A 26,620-nucleotide genomic window follows, 5' to 3' on the forward strand; every position below is an offset into this window, starting at 1 on the left:
GTCAATGGCCCACAGTCCCTTAGCTGGTAGCAGGTGGGGGTGAGATTTGAACTTCAGTCTATCTGACTCTCCATCCCCATGATCTTTCCCAGGAAGATAGGGGAGAACTCGCTCTTTCTCTTGCAGGAACATCTGGGCCTGCTCTCCTTTAAGGGGTGGCAGCTTCCTGCTCTGCATGCGGGCCGGAGGGGGCTGGCTGGACAAGCTCCTCCAGGGCCTGGCCGCTCTGGCAAGCGCTGCCTCTTTCTATCTGACCCCCTTCTGGGGGCTTTGGGAGGAGCTGGAGCTGGAGCAGCTGGGGCAGTGACTTTTGCTCCTGACAGGTGCAGGGCACCCTTCTGCCTGGGAGGTGGGGAAGGGGCAGAGCTCAAGCCGGGAGACACCTGGGCTGAGGTGCCTTTTCCAAGTCGGACCTTCGGGCCTGAAGGCTTCCGACAGGTAGCTGGCCCCTCCCCCATGAAGCACCAAGTTCTACTAAGTTAAACACATGTTGACTCATTTGCTGGAGAAACTCAGCTCTCCTGGCTTCCTGCATTCCAGGGTGCTGGTATGCCAGAAATTCCCCAGACAAGCCAGCAGGGAAGTCTTGTCTTTATAGTAAAAATGCTAATAAAACATCTCTAGAATCTGCTCCTTCCTTTCCACCCACACTGCCACTGACTAAATTACCTTTTGTTCTCATTTGCTGAATTGCATTGGCTCCTTAATTGACTTTCCTGTCTCTGGTTTCTCCACACCCACTTCAATCTGTCCTCTACATGGTTTCCAGAATGATCATTCAAAAATCCAAATCTGACTACATTTCTTCCTTTGCATTCCTCCCCACGCCTGCAAGATTGATTGCAGATGCCTTAGTGTGGCCTTCCAGGACCTTCCAGAATCTTCTGGGACCTGCATGAGCTGGCCCTGCCCCCTGGTTGACTTTGCCCTCCCACCCTTCCCCATCCCCTCCAGTCTCTAGCTACTTGCTATATAGATCCGTTTTTTTTTTGTTTTTTTTTTTTTGTGGTGCACGGGCCTCTCACTGTTGTGGCCTCTCCCGTGGCGGAGCACAGGCTCCGGACGCGCAGGCTCAGCGGCCATGGCTCATGGGCCCAGCCGCTCCACAGCATGTGGGATCCTCCTGGACCGGGTCACGAACCCGCGTCCCCTGCATCGGCAGGCGGACTCTCAACCGCTGCGCCACCAGGGCAGCCCAGATCCGTTTCTTTACAAGGTTCTCTTGTGACTCTGGCCCTTGCTCATGCTATGTCCCCCACCTGGGTGCCATTCCTGCCCCTTACCCTCTGTCCGTGTGCCACCTCCCATGCTCACCCTGACCTGTTGAACTCATCTCGAGGATTATTTCCTCTTTGATGCTGCCCCGCCCCACAGACCCAGTCCCCTTGGGATCCCACAAACTTCTGTGGCAGCACCCAGTGGCTGTCCTGGTCTGGAGGGCCCGAGGAAGCCCCGCCCGCACTCCCGGACCTTGGTGAGGTTGGCTGGGCTCCGTCGGCACACCCTCCCTCTCCATGCGGGCTTGGGGCCTCTCCAGCCTCTCCACAGGGTCTCTCCATCAGAGTGGTCAGGGCTGCAGGAGACCCGTCCTCTGTTCTGTCCGTCAAAGCACCACAGTCCTGCCCAGATTCAAGGGGAGGGGACACAGATCTTAGAGGGGAGGAACAGGAACTTCTTGGCCATCTTTAATCCACTGTGGTGGTCTGCACTTGCCTCCTGGCCTCAAGTGATCCTGTGCCTGTCAAACGGGGAGGAACAGCTCTCACCACGCCCTGCCAGGAGCAGGGCTCCTCCAGCCATTCTTTTTCTCTACAAATGCAAGACGCTGCACATCCTGCTTCACCCCACCCCCACTGTGTGCACCCCTGGAATCTGGATCGTCTTGTATCTTCTAGGGGCGAGGGGTGCATCTGGGGGTTGTATTCCCAGGCACTCAGCATCCACTACATCAGACAGGTGACTAGAACAAGGATTCCTCATCTCTCTGCCTCTCCCGTCAGGTTAACTGTCCATCGTTACTTCGGGTCCTGTGTAATGGATGTGAAGGTACTATAAGGTATCACATCTGGGGGTATAGTACACTAGGTTCCTTTTTCAATGTAACTGTCTAAGCCTCAGTTTTCTCATTTGTAAAATGAGGTTAATAGTAACAGAGGATTAATGTGGCTATTAGATGAGACAGGACCCATGAGGTGCATGGCACAGTGCCTCGCACATAGGAATATCCAATTAAAAACACCGGTAGACAGTTGTGGTGAAAATGGTCCTGGAATACAAAAATTACCTCAAAGTCGTTCATAGGCCTAAACCAAAAAAAAGAAGGGATAAAACTTCTAGAACATAGAAGAACATCTTTGTGAAAGTGGGCTTGGCAAGGATTTTTTAGCTAGGAAGTAAAAAGTACAAACCAAAAAAGAAAAAAAATGGATAAATTGGACTTCATAAAAATGTAGCTGCTCTTTAAAATTTGGAAAGACTTTTTTTTTGTAATTTTATAAATTTATTAATTTATTTTTATTTTTGGCTGCGTTAGGTCTTCGTTGCTGCGTGCGGGCTTTTCTCTAGTTGCGGCGAGTGGGGGCTGCTCTTCTTTGTGGTGTGTGGGCTTCTCACTGGGTGGCTTCTCTTGTTGCAGAGCACGGGCTCTAGGTGCGCGGGCTTCAGTAGTTGTGGCACGCGGGCTTCAGTAGTTGTGGCTTGCAGGCTCTAGAGCGCAGGCTCAGTAGTTGTGGCGCACAGGCTTAGTTGCTCCACGGCATGTGGGATCTTCCCGGAGCAGGGCTCGAACCCGTGTCCCCTGCGTTGGCAAGCGGATTCTTAACCACTGCACCACCAGGGAAGCCCTGGAAAGACTTTAGAAGGAATGCTTTTGGATGGCACATGGTCCCAAGAAGAATGGCAAGATACCTTCTTTTTCTTTTTGTAGATTTTCTGGAAGCAGACAGGAAGCCTTAGAAAGTTTAGAAGGAGGTTTGAGACAGTGCAGCCTTAATAAACGTTAGCAGGAAGGACTGCTTTCGGTGGCAAGTAACAGAAGATGTGACTTCCACAAACAGGCCCTTATGTCTCTCCTACTATGAGAAGTTTGGAGTAAGGTGGCTCATGTGTTTATCAGCTGAACAGTGGTGTCTGTGTGGTTCTCTGGATAACTTTTGGCAATTCTAATCTTCAAAGCAGGAAGCGGGGCTATGGGAAGCCCCGGAGACCGTCCCACTTGTGGGGAAAGCAAACACTTCCGCAGCATTTCCAGCAGACACGCCCGCGTGTCTCATTGACCAGAACTGTCACACATAGCTAATTTCAAAGGAAGCTGGAAGTGGGGCCCAGATCATCACAAGAGCCGTGCTGGGACCCCATCCTAGGTCGATTACATGGATTTAAAGTGAGGGTTGAGAACCGCTGACTCAGACCAGTTCATCACCGGGCACAGTGCTGCCCCAAACAGAGTGGGCATGGATATCAGCTAGGTAATGAGCAGCACCTAACGCAGCACCCATCATGCCAGGGGAGTTCGCCATCACATTAGTCCACCCCTGGTATTCGAGGAGCTCACCTGTCCTTGCCCCTTACCCCCTGCGTAGTCCTCTATCCTTTTCCGTGATGGTCTCAGTTGCTAGGCAACCAGTCATGTTCCTGGAAAAGAAGGCCTATCTGCCCAGTATATGGCACGACCTCCTACTCATCGCAGGTGCTTTCAGATCAGAGTTTGAAGTGTCTCACCTTCCCCCATCCCTCCCTCCTAGTGGCTTCCAGGCGCCAGGTCTTCAGGGTAGGTAAGGGAGTAGGCCCATGGCAGAAACCTACCTTTGTCTTTAGGTGCAGCCCCTGCCTTTTCTCCAGGCCTCTGCTTGATAATTCACACCCAGGCCCCCTACGGTGTGCGGTGTCAGGAATCCTCCGGGCTTACGTCTTATAATTGAGGGGTTGAGAGCGAAGCCATGCTCTGTGGGCTGCTCAACTTCAGACAGGCATGTGGAGTGTTTGAACTGGGACAAAGGCTGTGTCGATTAAGGGTCTAGTTTGTGGGGACACCACCCCTGTGGCTCCTGACACCTGCTCTCCCCCCGGTTTCCCAGCAGACACACCGAGCGTTGGGACCATCAGGGATGCTCAGAGGGTGGGCATGCTTGCTCCCCTTCGTTACCTCCCTCGGTCCGGTCAGATCTGTCTGTGGACACATCTGTCACCCCCACTCGTGTGAGTTCCTCAAGCTTATGCACTAGGTTGCTTATGGCCACGTCACAGCGCCTCTCGTTGCCAGGCGACGGGCACAGCTTTCCCAAGGACTTGTTGAATGAGTGGATGACGCACTGAGGCTCTCCTTCCTTCCCTCGTGCCATCGCTTCAGGCCCAGGGCGGTTAAGGGTTTAGAGCGGGTGTCTGGCTTTCTAGTGATTTAGTCCAGTTTGTCCCCACAGCCCCTAAGGACCGCTAGTTCTAAAAAACCCGTGTGGGTACTGGGGGCTCATAGGGTTGAACTGAGGCAGGAAGCAAACCTGCAAAGGCAGCCCTGAGACGGTTCCTTTACTGACTTTTGAAAGCCAGGGTTGCTTTCTGAAGAGCACATTCGTTTGGCCCACCCTTGGCTTCTCAGGTGGGAGCTGTCTTAGGATATTTAGGTCAGGGGAATGCCTTCCTCTTGAAAACTTTTCCCGCTGAGTCTCAAGACCTCAGTGGAGCATGAGACGGGATGGCAGGTGTTGCTGAGGAAACTCGGGTCCTTGGCTGTCCACCCTGGCCGGGCTCAAGCTCCATGTTTCCCCAGAAGCCTGCTGAGTGTTTCTAGGCCACATCAGTCCCTCCTTTCCTGCCTACCCATAGTTAGCCCCAGAACAATTAGAACGGGGGATGCTATCTAATGGGGATGCTAACTGCACAGAGGAAATCAACAGACTCGTCAGTGCCTCTGGGCAGGGTCTCCCGCACGCACTGCTGTGCCGGCCCCTGGTACTGACACCCACCAGTGAGGCCAACGTCTGGTCCTGTTTTGTCTTAGCCTGGGTTTGAAGCTCGCATCTGCAGCTGGTTGTCAGGCTCCAGAGTCTGTAGCCCCAGTGGAGCCGACGAAGCGGGCAGGAGGCCCCGAGTTCCCAGCTGTGGCTGTCTCGCCCCGGCCTCCATGGGAGTGGCTCCACTTGTGGTCTGGGGCGGACTTGTTTGTTTGTGTTTGAAGTCCCCCGACTCTGAGTTTTAACGTCAGGGCAGGGTTGCTGGGCGGGGAGATCGTCTCTGCACAGATGCACGCGTGTGGCGGCTTCCCTGGGAGGGAGTGGGTGCGGGACAGAGGGCGTGAAGGATGGCTGGTTGCGAAATACCCGGCTTGGGAATTGAGGTCACTTTCTCCTCTGCTCGCCCCACTTCCCCTGGCATGCTCGCTCGCTCTGCCCCTTGCCCACTAATGGCAGCCCCACTGGGTACCCTCGAGACCTCTGCGAGGCTCGGCGGTGCCAGGGCCGAGGGCTGCCGCTGACACTCTTGGAGCTGAGCGCCTGGCCTGGCCTGTGCGGAGAGCCATGAGCTGCGTCATGACCTCCAGAGGCCTCCTTACAGCCTCACAAATCATTTTGCAACACGTTGGCCGTGGCAGCCAGACCAGACTGCTTAGCCGGCTGGCTTGGCAGGAGGTCCCCAGAAGCTCACTGCAGCTTTGAGGAGGAGGTAAGAGAAGTAAGGGGAACAGCCCGAGGCCTGGGCAGAGCTGGCCGGTGCCGGGGAAGGAGCAGCAGCTTCAGGGACCGTACAGGGAAGGCTGGAGTAAGTCCCAAGAGCTTTGGCGACTTCCTGAAGTTTGGGATGGGTTAGACAGGGACCTGGCCCTAGCAAGGACTGCTGTGGACGTCCTCTTAAGAATATATAGTGTGGGGCTTCCCTGTTGGCGCAGTGGTTGAGAGTCCGCCTGCCGATGCAGGCGACACGGGTTCGTGCCCCGGTCCGGGAAGATCCCACATGCCACGGAGCGGCTGGGCCCGTGAGCCATGGCCGCTGAGCCTGTGCGCCCGGAGCCTGTGCTCCGCAACGGGAGAGGCCACAACAGTGAGAGGCCCGCGTACCGCAAAAAAAAAAAAAAAGAGAATATATAGTGTGGCCCACCTGGAAAAGGGATCAGGGTCCCATAGGTGTAGGTGAGCTGGAAGCTGGCCCAGAAACTGTGCCTGCTGCCTGGAGGGCTGAGTGAGCCGAGGGGAAGAGGGTGGACGTGTGGAGGCCCACCCAGGTGCATCTCCTCATTCTGCAAAGCATGCCGGGGTCTCCTCGAAAGGGGCAGCCCCTGATAGCGGTCAGGGTGGTGGTTAGTTTTAATGAATTCAGAGCTGGTTTGGAGCCAGGGCTTGGGTGTAGCCCAAAGGGTGGATACTTGCACAACAGGACCAGAGGTGGTGGCCCATGATGGCTGAATACCTTTGGAGAGTGTAGGGCAGTCTGTGACTTTTATTCAGAGGACTCATTGCCTGGAACTGTCGGGACGTGGCTGGATCTGGGGCTTGGGGCCACAGGAGAGGCAGACCCTGCCCACTGCCATCCTGCTCGTGCCGGTCAGGACAGCTTAGATGAGCAACGGGGCCAGGGAGTCGTTATTTGGGGAGATGGTGTGGAATATAGAAACAGGGCGTTGGGTCGAGGTCTGAGTCCCTTCATGATTCAGAACAGTTACAGAGTTCTCAGAGCCTCGGTTCCCTCACCTGTAAGCTGAGAATAATAAAATACACCTTTAAGTCTCACGGGTCCATTAGCACGTGTGGTTTGACTATGGGTGAGTGACCCTGAGTGACAAGCTGCACTTGTTATCGTGCTGAGGCTGGACTCAGAATTGCCTGCCGCTGTTTGTAGGCTGGGTGGGCGGGTGGCCCGTGAATGAGCCAGGCCGGTTGCCCAGCACCCACATCTCGACATGGTTCTTTTCTCCCATCAAGAGTCTGGAAAGATCTGTGACCTTTTTGGTTATACAGAACTATTTTGTGGGAAAAATGATATGCTTAGGAGCTTTGGGGGTGTGTGAAGGTTGGGACACCACTCTTGTACTGCAGTGCTGACCTCCTGGAATTTTCATTGAGAATCCAGGGAGAGAAGGGGATAAGGTATTACCTAAATAGAAGAGATTATCATCACTACCAGGGTTGATAATGAAGTGTTGACCTGATTTCCGTAATTGAGAGAGCGCACTGCTGTACCTGGGAGTCTGGTGTCCATCTCCGCCTGTGCCTGGGATTCACTGCCCATTTATATTTCACCATCTGTCACCTCTGACCCGCCTGCCCCACTTGAGATGGGAAGTCCTGGAACCCTGAGAAGGCAGTGATCTGCTCAGGGTCCTGCAGCAGCCAGCGGGGTTAGGATGACAACCGTCTTGGCATCTGGTCACTTCTATAGCCTGGATCACAGATCACCCATAGAAGAGACCTCCCCCTCCCAGGCCCTGTGTTTTAGGGTACAGCTGACTTTGTTTGCAAAACCAGTTGTCTGGAAAGACGTGTTTTCTGCAAAGGTGCAAAACCCTGGGTGAGAAATCGTCCATGCACACAGCCGTCGCCTAAGGCCTCTCGTGTTCCGACGCCCTTACAGCTCTGGGAGCTGCTTCCTTTTCCCGGGGAAGTTTTTCTCTTTCAGTGGCATGTACTTCGGGAGATCTGACTGGTGCCTGCTCTTCATGGGTGTCTGACTGGCCTCATCTCCATGGAAGGGATGCTCAGGGCAGCCTCCGTTTGGGAGGCCTGTTTGGGAGTCACGCCAGCGCAGCCTGGGCTGGCAAAGGATATTTGAAGTTGATCAGGGTGCCAGGCTGGGGTGCAGGTGCTTGTCTGGGCAGGCAGCATCCCCAGAGTCGACGCAGCTCCACTCCAGCCACGTCATCTGGTGCTAATGGTGGAGGTGTGAGCGCTCCAAGGAGAAGGGGTGCTCGGGTTTCTTGGAGGCAACCTGGGAGCGGGGTCTTGGCCCTTAGACCTGAAAATAAACATCCCGACTCTGTGAATATCACCAGCATTGTCCGGAAGGCCATTGCCAGCATCTGGGTCTTCTTTAGCCCCATCTGTGAAATGGGCACGACCTCACCTGCGTTCTCCCTGTCACCCAAGGAGGTTGGAAGAGAACCTGAAGACTTAGCTGGGCGAGGACATCACCCACCCAGGCTTCCACTGAGCACGTGTTTCCTTGTGCTGGGCATTTGCTGAACATTTTACATCCATGTTTTCTCATGTAAGCCTTCACAATAGCCCTTGGTAGGGGATCATCCCCATTTTAGAGGTGGGGAAACTGAGGCTGACAGGTTAAATCTGTGTTCACCTGCTGAGGGAGTGGGGGGGGGGGGCTTTGAGGCCAGGTCCCTCTGTCCCGAGAGCTGGAGTTTTTCCTCAGAGCTACACTGAGTCTTGGATGTGCTTGGTGTAACCAAGGGTAATGTTCTGGGCCTGTATTTTTGTCAGTGTTGTTCCAAGCACTTTCATATATATTTGGACCCCAACTTCCATAAAATGTTAACCCTTTTTATAGTGAGATTGAGGCTGAGCTAAGGGGGGATTTCCCCAAGAGCCTTGACCATAAATGTCAGAGCTGGGACCAGAGCCTAGATCTTTCAGCCTTGGACACTCAGTGAGCGCCTGCTGTGTACCGTGTCTCGGTGATACCCACCGACTGTTTGCAGGCTGACATGATGCTCTTCTGCTCCTTCTTTAAATCAGGCTGAGTGTCAGGGCGGGGACGGGATGCACACCCATGAAGCAAAAGGGTATCAGGGATGGAGGAAGACTTGTTCTACCCCAGGTCCTCGCCTGGGGCCGGGGTGCTGATGACTCTTTCCCACTTGCTGCTGGTCCCATCGCTGAAACCCCCAGGTGCTCTTCTTTCTGAAGAATTTATATCTTGCGGTTTTGTGGTTAAGAGAAAATGACGCTACCCATGAAAAACCCTCATGGAGGCCCCTGGTGCTGGGCCAGCAGGCCCTGCTACAGCTTGTCTGGGAAAGTAGCCCCTGGGTGTTTCTGCGGCTGCAACCAACTTTCTAAAAAGCGAGAGCAGCTTTATTTTTGCTCAGGTGGGAGCTGCTGCATGCCGGGCACCTCCTTAAGCAGAACGCAAATCTGCAGGTGTCGTTTCTTCTTTACGATCTCTAGTACACCGGTCCCGTGTCGGGGTCGCAGTGCACCCCGACTCGTCCCCTTTCCTGGTCCCCGCACAGGTGGCCAGGCTTATGGGTTGTCAACTGCGTGCAGGGAGGAATCCCTTTAAATTCTGCATGGTCCTACCTATGGGCCCCCTCTGGGCTGCCGAGTGGGGATCCCTAACCGCCTTTAAAAAAAGAAACCGCTCTCTCCGCTTTGGGGGAACGCCCCCCGGATTTTGAGACTCGAGCTCCTGAGCCATTAGTTGCCTGATGGCATTTGTTTTCCACTGGCATTTTAATAACATGTGTGCCTGTCGGGGCCCCAGAATGTATTGTGTGTTCATTTGCCCATTCATTCAGCTAAGGTTTCACAGTAGCAGACCACGCGCCAGGTGCTGTGCTGGCCCCTGGGGATCTAGTGGTGATCAGGTGATCGAGAACACAGACCAGGCCCCTGGCTTCAGGGAGTTTCCTGTCTAAAGAAGGAAGCAGACAAGTAAGATATTAGAACCGCGCTGAGTGATCTGATGGAGGAGAAGGGCTGGGGCTGTGAGGAACAGGGCTGAAGGGCTTGGTGAAGTCTTCCTGGAGGAATGGATATCTAAGCTGAGTTGTGGAGGCTGAGAGGTCATTGGGATGAGCCTTCCTGGTAGAGTGCCAAGGGCTGCGGGCCTTGAGGCTGAAAAGGGCGGGACACGTTGGCAGGGCTGAGATAAAGCCCCCAGATACTGGCTCGTTGTCAAGGCCAGGTTGGCTGATCTCGATGTTGACCTGTGATGGCCAAAGTCTTAGCAGAATGGATAGGTTATTAATTGGCTCCTAGGGGTGCAGCCCTTGAAACACTCAGGCTGGTGACGGTCCGCCCTCTTTGCTGCTGCTATTAGCGCCAGCAGCCTGAGCTCTTTGGTTCACGCAGAAAAGAATGGTTTCGACTTTGCACAGTTAATTGACTTATTTATTGCCTTGTCTTTGGTCAGCAATCTGGCACTGTGGTTTGAGAGCAGTTTGGAGTGGAAGGAAGCCCTGGCTGTGAGAAACCTTTCAATGTGGGGATAAGGCCCCTGTGTTTTCTTCCCTCCTTCCTTCCTCAGGCATCTTTGAGCACATGTTACGTGCCAGATGCGGTAATAGGCGTGTGGGGACAGTCAAATGAGGTGGGCACGGTCCCTGCCCTGATGCAAAATGATGGGGGACTAACCTAGTCTTTGGGGGTGGTTTCCATACTATAATTCAATCCTCCCAACCAACTACAGGCTGGTATCATCCTTGCTGTTGTACAGATGACAGAACCAAGACTCAGAGATGTTAATGCACTTCCCCGAGGTCACACAGCTGTTAAATGGCAGAAGCTAGATTCGAACCCAGATTCTGTTCAACTCTGAAGCCTGTGCTGTGTCCACTGCCCCGGGAGCTCACATCTATTGGGGGAGACCCAGTCAGAAGCTCGAACATGAACCCCTCTGTGATAGGCGCTACCAGAGAGGTGTAGACAGTGCACTCGGAAGGGGAGATGAGGGATTCTGATTAGCCCGGGAGGTCTTGCCCAGGCCAAGGACATTGTGGCTGGAGGAGGGAACGATTTCCTGCCAAAACAGTTTGAGCAGAGGCCTGGGAGTAGGGAAGTACAGAAGGTATTTGTGGAATCCCTGTAGCACCCAGGTTGGGTGGAGAGGAGATGAGCCTGGAAAAGAAAGTTGAAGCCCTGAACTTGGAATTGGCCTCTGATCACAATTGGGAGAGATGGGTCAGAGTGGGACACGAGTGCCTCTACTTAGCCCCGTAGAATGAAAGCAGCACTTGTGTCTTCACATTCGTTAACTTTATGCTCTGAAGATGCTCCCAGGGGCCTAGGTTCCATAACAGGACAGCACATAGTACACTTCTTGTGTGGCAACTGGAGTTGCCAGCCTCAGCAGAGAGCGTTCCATTAGCCGTGTCTGCTCTGGGTACCTGAAGGGCATGTGCTGCAGGAATGCCACTGGGTTTGCCTTTGTCTAGGTTTCACTGAACATCAAAACTGTACAATGAGTGGAATTATTTTTGTTCTGACTTAGTGTTTCCTCTCTAGCAATTGTCCCCACTTGCCGCTGAGCTCTCTAGATAGCAGGACCTAGCAGAGCTCAGGGCTGCAGGAGAGGGCCCGTGCCCCTGAGTCTAGCAGATTGTGATCCCGGGACCAGATACATTTCTGGGGGAAACTTCAGAAAGACTGATGTAGAAACAATGGTTTTGTTGTCATGATGGGTCTCATTTCACACCTCATATCCCTCTAGCCATAAGGGTTCTTTAACTGGAGTCTGTGGATAGAATTCAGGGGGTCCATGAATTTGGAGGGGAAAAGAATTGTACCTTCTTTTTTTTTCATTAACCTCATCTGAAATTTAGTATGTTGTTCAATTTGGATGGAGGCAACAAGGCACAGCCGTCTTAGCAAATATGTGCGGCTCGGTCGCCAGTAGAAATCACAGCTGTTTTCATATCACGTGACAGTTGTGGGGCTATCCGAAAAAGCAGTTTGTACTTGTCACAACTTCAAAGGTATGAGACCTGTTGCTAGATATTGTTTGATAGAGATATTGCTTTAATAGAGAAGATTATAGTACTCTATAACAATTTAAAGTAATACTTTGATAAGTATATTTAAATATAATTGATTTCATTTGTAAACCTAATGTTCTGTTTTATGGATTTAAAAGCGTTATTCTTAGAAAGGGATCAGGGACCTCCCCAGACTGCCAAAGGGCTCCATGGTCCAAAAATGGTCGAGAGCTCCTGTTTGGAAATTGGGAGGCTTTCTAAGTATTTGAAATTTGAAATTATTAAATGTCAGTAATTATTTTTTAGCATTGCAGCTGTGCTAACGAAAAGACTCCTTACTCTTTAGAGAAAATATACCGAGATATTTACAGATGAAAGGAAAAGGAATGAATTAACAAGGGCAAAAACCCTGAAGGGGGCAGCAGGTCTTGGGAAGTGGTTCCAGTGGCAGGGTTCCTTTGTCCAAGACTTTGAAGGTGGTGCCTGTCTTTGGGGGAAGCTCTCCACGGGTGCCTGGGTCGCTGGGTGTCAGCCGAGCCTGGTCCTCTTTGTGTCGTGCGCTCATTTCCATCTGTTCAAGTCCACTCCACCTTCTCAATCAGCCCCCGCTGCGCCCGTGCTGCTGGTCTCGCCCCTCTGCATCCGTCAGCACCCGGTTGGTCGGGGCCCAGCGTTTGTCAAAGAGAATGCTAGTCTGACTTTAATTTACCCTTAGTTTTTTGAAGTTTTAGCCTTTTGAGAGTCTTTTGAAAGCTGTGGACACGCTCCCCTGGAAAATGCACAGATTCACATGTCTGAAATTTGCACACATTTCAGGGCTGGGTCTTGGTGGACCCAAGTCAGGGACCTTTGCCAGCCACGCCACAGCCCACAGGCCTGGCCAGCACTCACGGTGTGTGTGCTATGTGCCAGGCACACACTGAGTGCTTCATTTCTTCTCTGCCCCCCAGAGAGGGAGGTTCTATTATTACCCCCATTTTCTGGAGAAGGAAACTGAGACTTTCCTGGGGGCGGGGTGTTCAGTAGCTTGTCCAAGGTCACAGGGCTAGGGTGTGTCTGAGCCTTCGGATCCCAGCCCAGACAATCTGATTCTAGGCTGGAAGCAGCCTAAGTGGAAGGTTACTCATCTTCCCCAAACCCCCGTGTCTTCCGCACCGTCAATCACAGACGCGCCCCTCTTCCCCTTCCCGCAAGCAGGAAGCCCTTCTTCCATTTAACCCGGTTCTGTCTTCTGCCCAGTCTCGACAGTTACTCTCCAAAGAGCGTGGTCCCAAGGGGGAGGCCGTGCCAGCCAGCCTTGGGTGGGGTGACGGGTGATGGGTGGTTCTCTAGGATTTCCTGCTTCACCCCGTTTGAATGGCAGCAGAGGGGGCACCTGGCAGGCCCCCGTCCTTATCACACGGCCCGTGTTTGCCAGAGCTCCCCATGTCATGCTCGGGGCTGCCATGTACACGTGCCCGGAATGAACCCACTTTTCTTTCCTGGACTTCCCACAGGCAAAGCTGGTCCGGTACATCTGCAAGCAGCGGCAGTGCAAGCTGAGCGTGGCTCCCAGCGAGAGGACCCCGGAGCTCAACAGCTACCCTCGCTTCAGCGACTGGCTGTACACCTTTAACGTGAGGCCGGAGGTGGTACAGGTACGTGGGCCGGGCTGTGGGGATTGGGCTCTGGGGGTGGGGCATGGGGGGTAGTCAAGCAAAGGGACCACGCACAAACCCGAGGACCAGCTCCACTGTGGCTAGTGCCCTCTACTCAGGAAAGGGATGTGGGGGGATGGCAGCAACAGGAGGGACTCAGGGTACATGTGGCTCTAGTATGTGTCCTGGGCGCCATCGCTTCATGAGCCAGACAGCCTGACCACACCACTCATAGGTTCGCCGTGAGGACAGCAGCCAACATTTCTGGAAACGTCGGCTGTGCAACAGACACTGTGTTAAACACTCTGTGCAGAGAATCTCACTTCATTCTCACAAAACCCTGTGAAGGAGTTACTATCATTATTGCCATTTTGTACTTGAGGAAATGAAAGCACAGAAGGGTCAAATAACTTGTTTAAAAGCATACAGCTAGTAAATGATAGCTTTGGAATTTGGAAGCAAGGGTCTGAGTTCAGTTTTCTCCTGTAACTGCAGTAATATATTATTTTCTTTCCTTTGTTCTCTCTTGCCATCCATCCAACCTACCCACCCACCTACCCACTAACTAATCAACCAGTTTGCATGGAGAGGGTCAGGGGTCCAGGACAGCTCTCACGGGGCATCAATAAATCAATGTTTGGCAGGTGTGATTCACCCAGCCAGGTCTTTTAAATCCTTTATTTCTCTTCTAAAATCAAAAAGATGGACTCTTGCTATTGTTTTAAAAGTAATATGAATTCATTTACACTTTGGAAAACAGAAAAGGGAGGGGAAAAATCACATACGTATTCCCACTACTCCGAGAAAAATCTGTGATCATTAAGATTCTGATTTTTCCTTCTAGTCTTTTTTTTTTTTTACCCTAATAGTTAAATCTTTAAAAAATCTCTAGTGGGTTAGACCTGTGCTGTCTAGTAAGGTAGCTAATATTGTGACTTGGAATGTGGCAAGTCCACACTGAGATGTGTTATGATTTCAAAGATATAAATTCAAAGGTGTGCAGAATGAAGGCTTGATACAGAAAAAAGGAAAACAAATATTAACAACTTTAAAATTTTAATCTGGTGAGATGACACTTTTAGATATATTAAGCTAAATAAAATGTGATTAAAATTAACTTCATAGATATTTACTTTCTAAAATGTGGCTGCTCAAAAATTAAAATTTAAGTGTGTGGCTTGCATTATATTTCTCTAGGGCAACACTGGTTTAAACCATCCTGAATAAACAATTTTATATTTTGCGCTTACCATTTGACCTGCTAACCAGCCTGTTTTCCCCGTATTTTCACACTTGGTGACCCCCAGCCTTTTTTTAAGTGGATGCATAATGTTGAAGTGTGTGTGCTGTAGTTTACTAGGCAGAGGTTAATTCCAGTTGTTGACTATTATATATAACATGGTGGTTAATATTATTTAGGAAGCTATTTGTGTATTTAAGAATTTTCCCTAGGAGAGATTCCAGGACAGGAGGTGACATGAGCATAAAAGGTTTGGGGAAGGGGGTGGAAGAAGATGGGAATGAATGGGGGGGACCCACAGGGGCGCTCTCAGCACCTTACATGCTCCCGGCCCTGGCCCCGGCCCCAGTGGCCCTCATATTTGTGGCATATGCCAGCTTTTAAGAAACTGGCAGAGGGACTTCCCTGGTGGTGCAGTGGTTCAGAATCCGCCTGCCAATGCAGGAGACACAGGTTCAAGCCCTGGTCCGGGAAGATCCCACATGCCGCGGAGCAACTAAGCCCGTGTGCCACAACTACTGAGCCTGCGCTCTAAAGCCCGCGAGCCACAACTACTGAGCCCACTTGCCGCAACTACTGAAGCCTATGCACCTAGAGCCTGTGCTCCGCAACAAGAGAAGCCACTGCAGTGAGGAGCCCATGCACCACAAGGAAGGGTAGCCCCTGCTCGCCGCAACTAGAGAAAGCCCACTCGTGGCAACGAAGACCAACGCAGCCAAAAATAAATAAATTAATTAATTAAAAAAAAAAAAGAAAGATACTGGCAGAAAAGAGTTGGTCCATGTGAAGGTTGAGGGAAACTGTTTTGTGAGCTGGAGATACCTTGGGCGTTATTAACAGTTCCACGTACGTGTAACACGTAATATGTATAATGTATACGTATAATAACACATAAGACGTATAATGAACTTCACCTCTCTCCATCTCTCCATCTGTCTCCCCACCCATCCCCACCTGCCTCACAGTTTTCTGCCATACGGAAAGGAGATCCAAACATATAATGGTTAATCCATGGTGACAGATTTAAAATCATGGGCTTGGAGACTATGAAGAACTGAAGGGTCCCTCCAGCTCCCCAGGCCAACCCCTAAAATTTCTCTAGGGGCTCCCCACCCCTCCCTAAAATCTCAGGATGAAGCCGTTTCCCCTCACACTCATGTCTGTAGCTTAAGTTGGAGACACTGGAGCCCCACGAGGGCAGTGACTTGCCCAGTGTCTCACCAATGTCATCCCTACTTGGCTGTGAGGGTCCAGAGTGGCCGAGGGGCTCTATGAGGGTCCCAGAGCTAGTGACAGGGACAGACTTGAGGTTCAGACCTGGGCCTGCTGGACTCCAAACTGTGCCTTCTAACTTCCTGTCTCGGGCCTGAGACATCGCTGGCAGATGGCTTTGCTCCTCAAGGGGTTTCCCTCAGATCTCCAGAGATGCAAAGTGTGCAGGAGACCCAGCCCCACCCATGTCAGTCTTTGAGACAGGAGCCAGCTGTGCCCAGGGCAGAGGCCAGTACCACGAAGGCTGGCTACAGAGGCTTTTTTGGCCTCTGGGGAGCACTCTGGTGGCACCCGGTACAGGGGTCTCCCAGCCGGGCCCAGAGGTAAAGCAGATTCTGAGTCAGGTGATGTTTGAATCACAAAGTCACGCATGATAGTCAGAGCTGGGTGGTAAATGAGGGGCAGGCTCCTTTGTGCTCAGTGGTCAGACAGGCAGGAGAGCCCAAGAGCCAGGTGTATTTGGGAGCCAGGATGCTACCTGGCGTGGAGCAGTGGGGCAGAGTCTGAGCAGAGAGCTGTGTGGGGACGGCGGGCTCAGGGTGAGACGGCACGAGTGTCTCCAGTTGCTCAGTGACTCTTGCCCCAAGACGTACTGCAGACCCGCCCACCTCCCTCCATGTCTCCCTTCCCCCACCACCACGGTCCAGGCCCCCATCCTCTCTCGCCCAAACTCCTGCAGCAGCTCTGGAACTGTCTCCCTGCTTTATCATTCACCTGCTTCATTGCATTTTCCACACAGCAGCCAGAGTGCCCACGAAGAAACGTAAATTGGATCACGTCACTTTCCATTGCTTCCCACTTCTTTCCGAATAAACACCAGACGCCTCACACACTTGGACCTCTGCCCGCCTCTCTCTGGCCTCATCTCGTTCACTCTCCCCTTCGCTCCCTCCGGTTTGACCTTTGCACCCACTCTCCCGCTCTCTGAAGTGCTCTTTCCTAGGCTGATCCCATGGACATCATTCTAGTGTCAGGTCTATTGTCACTTCCTCCAGGCAGTCTTCCCTGATGATGTGACCTAAAGGTCACTCCTATCTTTCATTTTCTACCAATGCACCTTGGCTGATTTTCTCAAGGGCACCAGTCACTTTCTGGAGTTTACGTAACTTATTTGTTGCTCGTGGTCTGTCTCCTCTCTCCCGCTGGAGTACAAACTCCAGGAGACGGGGACCTGCCTGTGCTGGTTGTTGGTCACAGAATCCCCTTCGAGTATTGGGCCTGATGTGATGACTGTTTGAGAAGAGGGAGGAAGGGTGGATCTCATCACGACATGGCGGATGTCCCCTGAGTCAAGGGTTTGGTCCTGAGTGGGTGGTGACACAGGTTATTGCAGGGTCTGGCTTTTCAAGCCTATAAGATGGGCCACCGTTGGGACTATAGCCCCAAAGGTCCATCTTCCCAGTCATGCCCGGCTGCCCATGAGTCGGCCTCTGGAAAGACCCCTGGGAGAGTTGGTGCTCCCAGGGGAGGGGGCCTTCTCCAGGAAGGCCGGAGCCCCAGGGAGCCCTTCTGACATAACGGACCACCTTTCATTTATTAAGGGGTTGTGCTGGGAGGCCTCTGTGTCTGATTATGAGTCTGCACCATGACTAAGGGGCTCCTGGGACCCCTCAGGGTCTCATTTTGCCTCAAAGCTGACATGTAGAGAGCACACCTGGCGTGTAGTCCAAGTGCTGTGTAGGCACTGAGTCCTCGCTCTCTGCCACGTCTCTCTCCTGCCTCTTAGAAATGCCTGGGTTCTTGGCCTGGCTCTGGGAACCTGGCCAAACCCTTAACCTCCCTAAGCCTCAGTTTCCTTCTCTGTAAAATGGGGGAGTAACCCATGTGCCATGTGTTCGCTGAGGCAGTTGTGAGGGTCGAGCACTTCGAGGCACTGTGGTGTTTGCTGGGGTGGAAGAGGGAAAATTAAGGCAGTTTCCTCACCTCATCCTCAGCTGCCATTATTCCTGAGTGAGAGTCAGACCCAACAGAGACTGTTGGAGGCTTGTGCACCAGGCAGGTGTAAATGGCCATCAGGGGAGTGGATGGAGACGGGGGCTGGCTGGGGGGCGGTTTTCTGAATCAAGAGGCAGTGGGAGTTGGCCGAGGGCTTAAGACAGAAGGCAGCACATGGGACCAACTGGAGGCAGGCCCAGTGTCCGCCTCCCACCTGCTGCTGGTCCCAAGGGCCACACATGGTCATCCTTACCACCATTGGCATCCTCACCATCACCGGTGGGCTGGAGGAAATGAGGCCAGAGTGGCTGGGGAACAGGAGGAGGGCAGGCTAGGCTGCCTGGGTTTTAAGAACCACAAGGAACCACTGGCCGGCTGTCACTCCATCTTCCCCCAGACTCCCCAGACCCTTCTTCTCAAGATTAGTCTTTTTCTTCCCCCAGATCTCATGTCAGTTCAGGCCAGAGTGTCCTGAATGTTGGAAAGAAGGCTGTTTCCTTTAGAAATCCCAGCCCCTTCTGACCGGGGAGGTCTGCCTTCACTCGCTGTGTTCCTTAGAGTTTCTCCTTGCCATGGGGGGGCGGGGGCAGAGTTAGAGTAGCTCCGCACCTGGCTTCAAGGCCAGCCCTGGGGCGTTGGCCTGTCTTGTTCTGTTTCTTAACCCCGGCAGTTGCGTGGACTCTGTTTTTGTTTTTGTTTTTTTTTGCGGTACGCGGGCCTCTCACTGTTGTGGCCTCTCCCGTTGAGGAGCACAGGCTCCGGACGCGCAGGCTCCGCGGCCATGGCTCACGGGCCCAGCCGCTCCGCAGCATGTGGGATCCTCCCAGACCGGGGCACGAACCCGTGTCCCCTGCATCGGCAGGCGGACTCTCAACCACTGCGCCACCAGGGAAGCCCAGTTGTGTGGACTCTGGCCGGCACCCACCCCACCCTGCTAGGCCTCGATGCATCCTGTGTGCTTTCAGCCAGAACTGGTTCTAGAATAGGTGCACATTTCAGAAACCAAATTTCCAAACAGCATGAAAGCCCCATGCCTTTCCAAAGTTGACCTCACAGACAGAATCCTTTGACTTCTGAATGTCATTGAAATCATTGTTTATTTTCTTAAATAAATGTTTTATTTTGGAATAGTTTTAGATTTACAGAAAAGGTGCAGAGAGAATGCAGAGTTCCCGTTCCCAGCTTCCCCCATCATTAACATCATACGTTACCAGGGTACATTCGTGGAAACTCAGAACATGGCACTGGTACATGACTACTAATTAAACTCCAGACTCTATTTGGATTTCATCAGTTTTTCCATTACTGTCCTCTTCCTGTTCTAGGTTCCAATCCAGGGTACCACATTGTTTTTATCCACATCCAAATTTCCTTTTCTTTTTTGTTTTTTTTTTTTAGATGCTAAAATGGGATCGTAGAATATATATCATCCTGTGGGCTTTTAGTCTGAATCTCATCTCTGTGTGAGTCCAGGCAAACCCACCTCATTCTTCTTTAGCCATAGAATAGGAAGAGGTTGGATTTCTCTGTGATATCTTAGGAATCGCTGTGTTGGAGGGGTGCCCACGTGTGCACATAGAGGCCCACACAGAAGGCATCAGTTCATGCCCAGAAGAAGCCAGGTGCCCAGCAGCATGGCACCTGGCATATGGGAAGCCCTGGCCGATACTTGCTGGTGAAAAGTGACAGAGGAATGAGCGAAGGTCACAGTGGGATGGAGGCTGGGGGTGCCAGACTTGAAAACGGGGTCTCTACCTGTCCTTTTTCTGTCTGGCTTTTTGGGGAAGGGATTCAAATCCATGAAGTCTGGCAATTTCCTTGTGCTGAGCTATGGGGGTGCATTGGTGCAGTCAGTACCCCCAAGATGATTTGCCCCAGGGCTGCTCCCCGAGGCCTCTGGGGATGGTCTTTGTGTGATGGGACTTGTCTCTTCAGCCTCTTTGAGTTCTCTGCTGATCTTAAGCCTCATGGCTTCGTGACTGGGGCTCTGATTCTTCCCCCAGGAAAATACCTGCATCATACGTGTGTGTAGCCGTGTATCCATGTATAACCTCCTCCTTCCTTTTCAAAAGCACCTTCCCAGGATCTGGGCCTCTAGGGTTATCTAAATAGTATTTCAGCTTTGTCCTTAGACTGTGGTCACCAGTTTGTGGCCATACAGTCTCCTGGAAAGAATGCCCTCCTGCTGGGTGAAGAGAGGGGACGGACGTGGAAGTGGCCGCAGGGCGGTGTGGCTCTTCTGGGTTTCTGGTGTGGACGAAGGGACTCTGCACTCTTCCTCCTTTTGCCACCGGGGACACATCTCAGCCCTCTGCGGCTCCAGAGCCTGCTGCAGGCACTCTGACCTGTGTGCCCACTGACTCCTCTTCTCCCTCCTCTGTGGATGCTGGAGACGGGCAGCTCTGGACATGCCTTCCTGTCTTCACCCACCCATCAGTCCTTTGTCTAGAGTGATACTGTCCAACAGAACTTTCTGTGATGCTAGAAACATTCTATCCTGCCCTTTGCAGGGTGGTAGCCACCAGCCACATGTGGCCCGGCGGGGGACACTTGAAATCTGTGTAGTGCGACGGAGGAAGTGAAATTAACATTTGTCTCTGTCGAGTGTGTGTGCATGAGAGAGGAAGACAGAAAACATTAGGATTGTTTGAAGGAAACTAGAACTCCTCCTAGTGAGAAGGCTGGGTTCATCAGGGCTGGCGGGGCGCGTGGGCAGGGGTGGAAGATGAGCCAGTGCCCCTGGCTGGTGAGGAGTGGGGAGCAGGTCTGGAGGGTTGGGGGGCCTTCGGGACGAGGGAGTGAGCAGGAGACTGAGTTTAGAGGCAGGGCCCCTTCCCCGGGGAACTAGACTCACACGCTGTGACTGTTTCCGCCCCCTTCCCCATCTATAGGTTCAAAACTAAAAGTCGCAGCTTGATGTTCTGGCTGCAGCTGGGGAAATGATTTCAGAGCCCGCTGGCATGGGGCCATTTTTTTTTCTTCAGCAGTTTCCCTGTTGGTAGTTGTTAAAGGAAGTGGCAAGCGCTGGCTGGGATCAGTGCTAGCCGGGAGCGTGGGTGATGTGGAGGCTGGATTCCATGGGCCACAGGCTCCCCGAATAAGGTCTCGCTGGTGGCGTGGTTTTTTTTTTTTTTTTTTTTTTTTTGGGTTTGGGGGGCCCCCCCTGTTTGGGCCTCTCCCGTTGCGGAGCCCAGGCTCCGGACGCGCAGGGTCAGTGGCCATGGCTCATGGGCCCAGCCACTCCGCGGCACGTGGGATCTTCCCAGACCGGGGCACGAACCCGTGTCCCCCGCATCGGCAGGTGGACTCTCAACCACTGTGCCACCAGGGAAGCCCTGGTGGCGTGTTTTGAACTGAAGATGCAGGTGGGTCCGGTAAGGGGTTTTTGTGGTGGCCCCGACTAGGCAGGTTTCTCTTTCCCCTTTCCTCTGTCCGTGCATTCCCATGTGTAAAGTCAGGCCTTCTCCTGGGGATGGGCAAGAAAGCTGCCTGACCTCTGCCACCATCTTGGTTTCCCATTAGCTGGGAGTGGCTCTAGCTCTGTGGGCCCCGGGATGTAGCGGGAGGCTGTGTAAGATTAGACCAGAAGAGTGAACAGGTATTTGGCTCCCGGGTTCAGCTTTAATAGACGTGAATCCTGCCACCCTCGCTCCTAGCGTCTCCTCACATCCCTCTTCCCATCCCCACCCTCTCCCTTTGGGAGCCAGAGGCCCCGCCATCCTGACAGCCTTGCTCTTTGGCATCTGGGAGCCTCCTCGGAATGCAGCACACACCCTCACCCAGCCACGTGCAGGGATCCAGGCCAACGATCAGCCCCACCGGCCTGGGCTGCCGCCATGCTGAGGAATTGAGATCTTGGGCGCTGACCTCAGTACCAGCCCAGAGCGGCTGGGAGGTGGAGGCCTGCGTGGTGGACTGGCATGTGGACATCACCCAACCAGTCGGGGGAAGACCTAAAGTTGGGATATGGGAGGAAGAGGGCAGCATTTTATAGATACCATCCTCTTTAATCCTGATACCTTGGGTGGGGGGTGGGGGCCGCGGGAGAAACACTATGATCCCCACTTTATAGCTGAAACCAAGGCTCAGAGATGTTGAGCGACATGTTAGCGTCACACAGCGAGCCGACAGGCAGGTCAGGATTCAAACTCACGTTCTTGTGACTCCAGATCCAGGCTTCCTTCCCCTGACAGATTTTGTCATCTGACGTCTTACCCAGAATAGCTCAGCCTGGGGCTATTGTATGTAGTTGTGTAATTGAATTGAGCTTTATTTCTTTCAATCTTCCTCCCTCTCCCCTCCCCCTCCCTCTCTCTCAATCTCTTTCTTTCTTTTCTTTTCTCCTGCCTTTCTCCCCTCCCCCATTTTTCCTTTCTCTTCCTCCCTCCCTCTATCCTTCCTCCTTTCCTCAATCCCCTCCTTCTTTCTTTCCTTTCCATCCATTTATTCTACACCCAATGATCACTTACCTTGTGCCAGGTACCCAGATTAATTACCACAGGGGATTCATTGATGAGCAGAGTGCAGTCTTCCCTGGAGGGCTTACAGGGTGGTGGGATGTACACGTCTCCAAATAACCACGGGGCAAAGCAGACTGACGGGTCCCCAGGGAAGACAGGATGAAACATGGGGGTGGCACAGAGCTGAGGGCGTGCTCACGTTTTCTCCTATTTGTCCGATCATGCGTTCGCCCAGTGAACGTGCACTTACCTCCTGTTGTGTGCCAGGTACTGCTCTAGGCATTGCCTGTGAGTTCCTGTCCTTACAGGACTTGCAGACGTCACTCTTTCCCATTGATGAAGTGATTTATTTTTCTGATCATGAACCAAAGTGCCCTCTTTTAAGCTCTGAGTGGGGAGGTGCGCCTGATTCCTAGAAATCTGAAAAATCATGAGATGACTGCTCTGCTTAGCCCGTACTGGTTGGCATTTTTGAATGGTGAGCCCATCTCCTCAATCCTTTAGATTTCTGGGCTGCCAAGCCCAGCGAAAACTGACGAGACCGAAAGTCCCACGTGGGCAGGGACCTGGCTGTCTTGTTCACTGCTCTATGGCCAGTGCCTGGCGTGTAATAGGTGTTCTTGTTGAATGACTTAATCTAAATAAGATTATCCAAAGAGTTTTGATCTCTTAGGTCTCAGGAACTCTCTCATCTGAGCTAGTGAAGGTTGAATTGCAAGGGTCTCTGGGGAGGACTTTAGGGGCTGCCGATGGCCTGCTGTGGCCTGGGGTTCCTGAGCTGCCTCTGCTTTCCACTGGCAACGGGTTGGACTTGAGCAAGACTGTGTGCCTGTAGCCTCCTCTGGGGCCACTAGCTCCTGGGCTGTCAGCTGCCCACCTTCTCCAGGGACTGCCTCAAAGGCAAAATTGCTCTAGAACAGATCTGCCCAGCTAGATATTGGGAAATTCTTGTGTCAATACCACACTGTTTTAATTACCTTAAAGCAAAAAGTCTCTTCTCTCATTCTTCTTCTTTTTTTAAAAAAAATCAGCATATAAATTTCAGTGGTCCTTGCTTCCAGCTATATGCCTTTGGGCAGGCAGCAAGATTAGAAAGAAAGATCGCTTAAGAGCGTGACCTCTGGAATTAGACAGCCCAGACCCTGCTGTTGGGAGGCGGACATAAGCTTAACTCTGCCACTTGCCAGTGGTGTGACCTTGGATAAGTCCCTTACCTCTCTGAGCCTGTTAACTCATCTGTCAGCTGCTCTAGCTAGAAACTGAGGAGTCATTTCTGATTCCTTCTGCTTCCTCCACCTCGACATTCAATTGACTAGCAAATCCCACCAGCTCTATTTCCAAATATATATCCCCAATCCATCTATGTTTCTTTTTCACCACTGCCACCTCCCTAGTCCTAGCTACTGCATGGACTTGTGCAGTAGAACCTACATCACTCTTTGTGTCACTCTTGCCCTTCCCTCTGTTTCATTGTTCGTGAGCCAAGAGTGATTCTTCTTGAAACCCCAATCCAACCACCTCACTTTCCTGACTACAGTCCTTCGCTGGCGTCTTGCCGCGCTCAGCGTACAATCCAGACTCCTCACCATTACCTTCAAGGCTCTGGAATATTTGGTGTCTGCCTCCTTCTGTGTGGCCTCCTGCCCCTCCTCACTCTTCCCCTCATGTTAGGACAGGTCAGGTTGTTTCCTGTCATAGCCCAGGGCCTTTGTGTGTTCTGCTTCCTCTGCCTGGAGATTTCTATACTCTCATGGCTAGCACCTTCTCGTCCTCTGACAGGAGCTTAACAGTCAGCTCTTCAGAGAAGCCGTCCAGTCTAAAATTAGATGCCCCGCCCCGCCGCCACCCAGCCATACCCACCACTTTGTCTCAGTATGCTGTTTCCTTTTAGCACTTATTCACAAATCTCAATTACGTATTTTAGTTACTTTTGAATTTGCTTTTTATTGTTTCCTAATAGGACATAAGCTCCCTAAGGAAAGAGACTATATTTTTTGTTCACTGCTGTACCCCTTGTGCTGAGTAAGGTGCCTGGCCCACCCTTGCTATTCAGTAGCTATCTATTGATTGGATGGATGGATGGATGGATGGGTGGGTGGATAAATAGGTGAAGGATGACATGGTACCAGGGCACTTAGTAAGCACTTACTAAGTAAAAGCTATTACGTTCTCCTACTTCTAGTTAGAACTCTTCTGTAGCAAGTTCCAATATAAACCGGCTTAAAGAAAACAGGCTTTTATCAGCTTAGGTAATAAAAGTCCAGGGAAGTCTGGATGCAGGGGCTCAGATGATGCTGTTAGAGCTCACTTCTTGGCCAGCCCACTCCACGTGGCAGTCATGAAGGGCACAAGCAGCTAAGCTTCACTTTCTTTCAGCACGGTAGTGGTGTTTCTTATTGAGAGCTTCTTACCCTAGAACTGTAGCTGAAAAATCCCAGGGAAGGCTCTGATTGGCTTGGCGTTGGTCATGTGCTCATATCAGAACCAATCACAGAGCTAACAAGACAGAGAACTCCAGTTGGCCCAAACTAGGTCATAGGTTCAGCCCTTTGGCAGAAAGGTGGCGAGCCTGAAGGGTCAGGGCCACCTACACTTGGGAATTGGGTCTTGGAGGAAAGAGAGCCCCGCTGACAGAAGAACAATGCACAGACACACACTCTCACTCCCTTAGATAACAACTGTTGCTACTGTAGCTCCCCATCCCCCACCCTCACCAGGGGCTCTCCATGGGGATGGGTCACCTGGCTTTCCCCTGGGGGGGACCTTGCGGTGACCGTTGTGCCCGCCTTTCCCAACAGTGAGCAGAACTCCTCTGTCTGTATAGGAGGCAAAGGGCCTCAGGCTCAGAGGTGGTTCGTCAAAGGCCCAGACCCTGGCAGGGTTTCTGCAGAGATCATGTGTCTGTGATATAATAGGTGAGTCTATTCTTCAGTTTTTTTTTTTAATAACACTTCTCATTTTCTTCACTATGATAGTAATAAATATTTATTTTAGAAAGTATAGAAAAGCAAAGAAAACAGGTCATCTGTAATCCTGCACAGAGGTAATGATTGCTTCTTGTCTTTTCAGGGTGTTATTTTTTTTTTCTTAATATCCAGTCATTTATATGTATGTTCCTTTTCAAAATGTGAAAAGTATAGAAATTAAAGAAAATAATACTGCTGTTTATTGATGGTTTACCTCATAATCTTACTACTAAGAGGAAATGATGGAAACATTGTGGTGCATTTCCTTCCCGTTGGCCTTTGTTGGTTGATTTTTCTTTTCTTTTTCTTCTTTTCTAAATGTCGTTTATTCATGAATTTATGCTGTGATTCTTTAGTGAGTGTTCCCAGTGTGCCTGGGACTGAGCTGTGAGCTTTACATGGAGCATGTCGTTCAGTCCTCCTGATAACCTTCTGGGGAGATGTCTTACCCCAGTCCATTATGGCTGCTGTAACAGAAATACCGTAGAATGGGCTAGGTAGCTTAAAAACAACAGAAATTTATTTCTCACCGTTCTGGCAACTGAGAAAGAAGTCCAAGGTCAAGGTGCCAGCAGATTCAGTGTCTGGTGAAGATCCACTTCCTGGTTCATAGATGACCGTCTTTCGGCTGCCTCTTCACATGGCGGAAGGGACCAGGCAGCCCTCTGGTGTCTCTTTTATAATCAGGGCACTAATCCCATCCTAAGGGCTCCACACTCAATGACATCCCAAAGACCCCACTAATATCATCACATTAGGATTAGGTTTCAATGTACAAATTTTGGGGAGAACACAAGTGTTTACTCTGTAGCAGGAGGCAATGCTTTTATCCCCAGTATAGGACAGAGATAGAGAAACTGACGGTGTCACTCACCCCAGGTCACCTAGATGGTAAGTGGAGGAGCCAGGATTCATACCCAGGAAGTCTGGCTCCAAAGTTGGGGTCACAACATACACACTTTAAGTTCCCATGAACGGGACCGTGTTGTATATTCCCTCTGTGATGCCTGAGCATCTTTTTAAAAATTTCACTGAAAGTCACATTTTCTAAAGCTAATTACAAGTGTTCATTGTAGGAAAATTTGAAAATATAAAACTCAAAAAAGAAAATAAACCTCCCCCCACAACCCCACCAGCCACTGCTAGCCAGCCATATCACTTTGTACATTTCTTTTTTCCAACTACACATAGTCAAGATCACTGTTTTTGGTGTACAGTTCTATGAGTTTTTGATTTTTAAGTATATATTTTAAAATTAATTTATTTTATTTTTGGCTGCGTTGGGTCTTCATTGCTGCGCGCGGGCTTTCTCTAGCCGCGGAGAGCGGGGGCTACTCTTCGTTGCGGCACGCGGGCCTCTCATTGCGGTGGCTTCTCTTGTTGCGGAGCATGGGCTCTAGGCACGTGGGCTCAGTAGTTGTGGCTCGCGGACTTCAGCAGTTGTGGCTCGCAGGCTCAGTAGTTGTGGCTCGCGG

At 51.6% G+C, this 26,620-nt stretch overlaps 1 protein-coding gene across 6 annotated transcripts in view; it reads left to right on the forward strand.

Annotated features, from left to right (window-relative positions):
- The window catches only part of KSR1 (kinase suppressor of ras 1), a 150,773-nt gene that overhangs the window by 71,899 nt on the left and 52,254 nt on the right, over positions 1-26,620 (forward strand). For 5 of the 6 annotated variants that reach the window (XM_027130361.1, XM_027130360.1, XM_027130359.1 and 2 more), the window contains exon 2: positions 13,132-13,272. In XM_027130361.1, the coding sequence (XP_026986162.1) occupies positions 13,132-13,272 (141 nt within the window). Of the gene's footprint in view, positions 1-13,131; positions 13,273-24,977; positions 25,095-26,620 lie in introns of those variants that run through there. The other variant, XM_027130364.1, reaches the window with a different exon arrangement.

The sequence above is a fragment of the Aethalodelphis obliquidens genome, unplaced genomic scaffold (genome assembly GCF_003676395.1).
Source record: "Aethalodelphis obliquidens isolate GAN/ISIS:26980383/991018 unplaced genomic scaffold, ASM367639v1 scaffold38, whole genome shotgun sequence".
NCBI classification, from domain to species: Eukaryota; Metazoa; Chordata; class Mammalia; order Artiodactyla; family Delphinidae; genus Aethalodelphis; species Aethalodelphis obliquidens.